Source organism: Bison bison, unplaced genomic scaffold, assembly GCF_000754665.1.
Source record: "Bison bison bison isolate TAMUID 2011002044 unplaced genomic scaffold, Bison_UMD1.0 scf7180017864072, whole genome shotgun sequence".
NCBI classification, from domain to species: domain Eukaryota; kingdom Metazoa; phylum Chordata; class Mammalia; order Artiodactyla; family Bovidae; genus Bison; species Bison bison.
Window position 1 is genome coordinate 12,427,025 of NW_011494644.1, and position 3,750 is coordinate 12,430,774.

At 39.3% G+C, this 3,750-nt stretch overlaps 2 protein-coding genes across 2 annotated transcripts in view; one reads left to right on the plus strand and one right to left on the minus strand.

Annotated features, from left to right (window-relative positions):
* The first annotated feature begins 378 nt into the window (after nt 1-378).
* LOC104986772 (olfactory receptor 7A10-like) lies at nt 379-1,373 on the plus strand. Its single transcript, XM_010837454.1, has one exon. The coding sequence runs from the start codon at nt 435-437 to the stop codon at nt 1,371-1,373; it is 939 nt and encodes a 312-aa protein (XP_010835756.1). The 5' UTR covers nt 379-434.
* A 706-nt stretch (nt 1,374-2,079) lies between these two features.
* SEPT14 (septin 14) overlaps nt 2,080-3,750 on the minus strand; it is a 31,861-nt gene continuing 30,190 nt past the window's right edge. Inside the window, exon 10 of the mRNA XM_010837383.1 lies at nt 2,080-2,750. Coding sequence (XP_010835685.1) covers nt 2,571-2,750 — 180 coding nt within the window. The 3' untranslated portion in view covers nt 2,080-2,570. The remainder of the gene's footprint in view (nt 2,751-3,750) is intronic.

The following is a 3,750-nucleotide window of genomic DNA, read 5'->3' on the forward strand; positions in this document are numbered from 1 at the left end:
AAGGCAAAGGCACCCCACTCCACTACTCTTGCTTGGAAAATCCCATGGACGGAGGAGCCTGGTAGGCTGCAGTCCATGGGGTCGCTAAGAGTCGGACACAACTGAACGACTTCACTTTGACTTTTCACTTTCATGCATTGGAGAAGGAAATGGCAACCCACTCCAGTGTTCTTGCCTGGAGAATCCCAGGGACGGGGGAGCCTGGTGGGCTGCCATCTATGGGGTTCAACAGAGTCGGACACGACTGAAGCGACTTAGCAGCAGCAGCAGATCCATTAACAAAATATAGGGATGTATTTATATTACATGTAAACCGTAATATTAACTATATTTATATGATATGAGAAATATAATCAGTAGTAGTTCAGTTGGTTGATAATGCTTATTTGTTTGTATTTTTTTATTGCCCCTTTCAAGACAGTCACACTACCTATATGGAACAGGAAAATCACACACAGTTTTCAGGATTTCTTCTCCTTGGACTATCAGATGAGGCAGAGTTGCAGCCTCTCCTCTTTTGGCTTTTCCTCTCCATGTACCTGATAACTATTGCTGGAAACCTGCTCATCATTCTGACCACCATCTATGACTCCCACCTCCACACACCCATGTACTTCTTCCTCTCCAATTTGTCTTTTTCAGACATCTGTTTCACCTCTACCACCATCCCAAAGATGCTGCTGAACCTCTACATCCAGAATAAAGGCATCACCTACGAAGGCTGCCTCACCCAGCTGTACTTTTTCATCCTTTTTGCAGAACTGGACATTTTCCTCCTCTCTGCGATGGCCTATGACCGGTTCGTAGCCATCTGCCATCCATTGCGCTACACAACCAAGATGACCCCCCAGCTCTGTGGCTTGCTGTTGCTGGCATCTTGGATATTGAGTGTCCTGGACTCTTTGCTACGCAGTTTGCTAGTGTTGCGGCTGTCCTTTTGTACTGACTTGGAGATCCCCCATTTCTTCTGTGAAATCAATCAGGTTATCCAACTTGCCTGTTCTGACAATCTTCTCAGTATCATAGAGATGTATTTTGCCACTGCGCTCATGGGCATTATTCCCCTCTCTGGCACTGTTGTTTCTTATTCTCGGATTGTCTCCTCCATACTGAGGATTACATCAGCAAGGGGGAAGTACAAGGCATTTTCCACCTGTGGGTCTCATCTTTCAGTTGTTTGCTTGTTTTATGGCACAGGTCTTGGGGTGTACCTCAGTTCTGCCACTACCCAAAATTCCAGAACCAGCGCAATAGCCTCTGTGATGTACACTGTGGTCACGCCAATGCTGAATCCATTTATTTACTCTCTGAGGAACAAGGACATAAAGGGGGCTCTGAAAAGTCTTGTCACCACTATCGCTTTCAGTGAGTGACAGGAGTGTTTACCTTGGGGCTAGAGAAGTTTTCACAAGTAGCCAAGAACAAGATTGGCATCCAAAAGCCTGATATTTTTGCTGTCTTCAGATGTCTTTTTTTTTCCTTTTTCTTTACCCCATGTCCCTTAAATCAATGATACCACATGTTTTATTTTCTAACATTGCTTTTTTTTTTAACATTGCTTTGATGTATTGATATTTCTTTCTTCATTGTTTCTCAACCTTTTCAATATTTCAGGTTTTCCCTTTCCAACCTAAATCACAATATCCTGATGCCCTGAAAAAAAATGCTGCCTTTGAAATGAAAGCAGCAAAAACAATTACAACAGAAAAATTTTTTATTCTTTCAGGAACATGAGAAAAATTTCAGAGTAAATATACACAGACACTCAAGGGTAGTAGTTTTGCTGAATAAGTCATGGTAAAGTTCAGCCACACAAACAGGTGAACTGACATTGTAAATGCAGAAAATTCAGGATATATAGTCAGAAGGAAACTTTGGAAATAGTTTTAAAAATCTACTTTATTTTCTAAAACATTGATAACTTTAGTTTGAAGTAAATGTTCATATGTAAGGCATAATATTATCATCCAAATGTTACTCATGGTTTCCCATTATTCTCTGACTCTCTTTCACTTCTGAAGTTTTATTCCAATATTTGTTTTACAAGGTCTAATATAAAAGTATAAGAGTTATAATCAGAAACAGCATTTTATTTAATAAAAACTATCAAGAAAGTATTATCAGTAGAATTTTATAAGGAATATGAGCATAAGGATTAGCTTTTTGTAATACTGCATGCCAAAAAATCCCCCACTTTTATTTAGATATGAAATAATACATATACTTGGTCACCAGAGTCACAGGTAGGGCTATGGGAAAAGAATTTCCACAGCTAATCAACACCTTTACACTGTGCTACATAAATCTTTGATCTTCTTTCATTTTAGCAAATATTTATTGAATGCCAGTTCTGTGCTACTCTTGTTCTAAACCCTGATGATAGAGCATCTAACAAGATGATCGAGGTATGTGCTCTCAAGGAGCTCACCTTCTAGGGAGAGGAAATACACAGCAAGTAAACAAGTTTTCAAACTTAGCATAATTTCAATCAGAAATTAAGTGCTATGAGGAAAATCTCACAGGAAGAAGAGAGAGAGTGAAAGGGCTCTACAACACAGAGTGGTAAAGGATTATTTCTTACGCTCTTTGTCCTTCTTCACACTGGTGCACACCTGACTCTGCAAGGTTCCAGAGGAGGCCTTCATTTTATAAAATTCTAGGATTTCTTCTTCCAGTTGTCTCCTCTCCTCCTCAAGTCTCGTTGTCTCCTCTTGTTGGACCTTCTTAAGATGTTCAAACTTGTCCTGTAGCTGTAAAACAAATCCGCAGTTGTGACTCAAAGCACCCTATGGGGGCACATCCCCAGGAACCTGTTTCTTTCCTTCTGATTATCAAACCTACCCTAATCATTAGAATAGCACTTGATCTTAATAGTAGTCTCAAAAGTATCTCTGCTGGAGTCATATCGCTGGTAAATACATTTTCAGACCTGAGGGCAAATGAGCATCTACATACAAGGGCAAGAAGAATGATTGGAAAGGCTGGGGATGTGAGAGTGTGGTATTTATAAATGATAGCAAAATCACTGAGAAAACTTTTTACTTAAAGATGTGCTATATGTATACATATACAACATACAATGGAACATTACCCGTTAAAAAAAAGAGAGAGAGAGACCTTGCCTTTTGAGACAACATGAAAGGACCTGGAAGGTATTATGCTAAGTAAATAAGTCAGAGGTAGATAATAGATAAGAAAGAGAAAGATAAATACCATATGATTTCACTTATACAGGGAATCTAAAGAAAACAATTCAAATGAATAAGCATAATGAAACAGAAACACACTCATAGATACAGAGAAAAAACTGGTGGTTGCCAGAGGAGAGGGATGAATGAAATAGGTGAAGAAGATTAAAGGATACAAACGTCCAGTTATAAAATAATTAGTCATAGGGATGTAATGTACAGCATACAGAATATAGTGAATAATATTTTAATAACTTTCTATGCTGACAAATGGTGCGTGCGTGCATGCTAAGTCGCTTCAGTCGTGTCTGACTCTGTGTAACCCTCTGAACTGTAGCCTGCCAGGCTCCTCTGTCCATGGGATTCTCCAGGCAAGAATATTGAGTAGACATTCTATGAGGCCACCATCACCCTAATACCAAAACCTGACAAAGATCCCACAAAAAAAAGAAAACTACAGGCCAAGATCACTGATGAACATAGATGCAAAAATCCTTAACAAAATTCTAGCAATCAGAATCCAACAACACATTAAAAAGATCATACACCATGACCAAGTGGG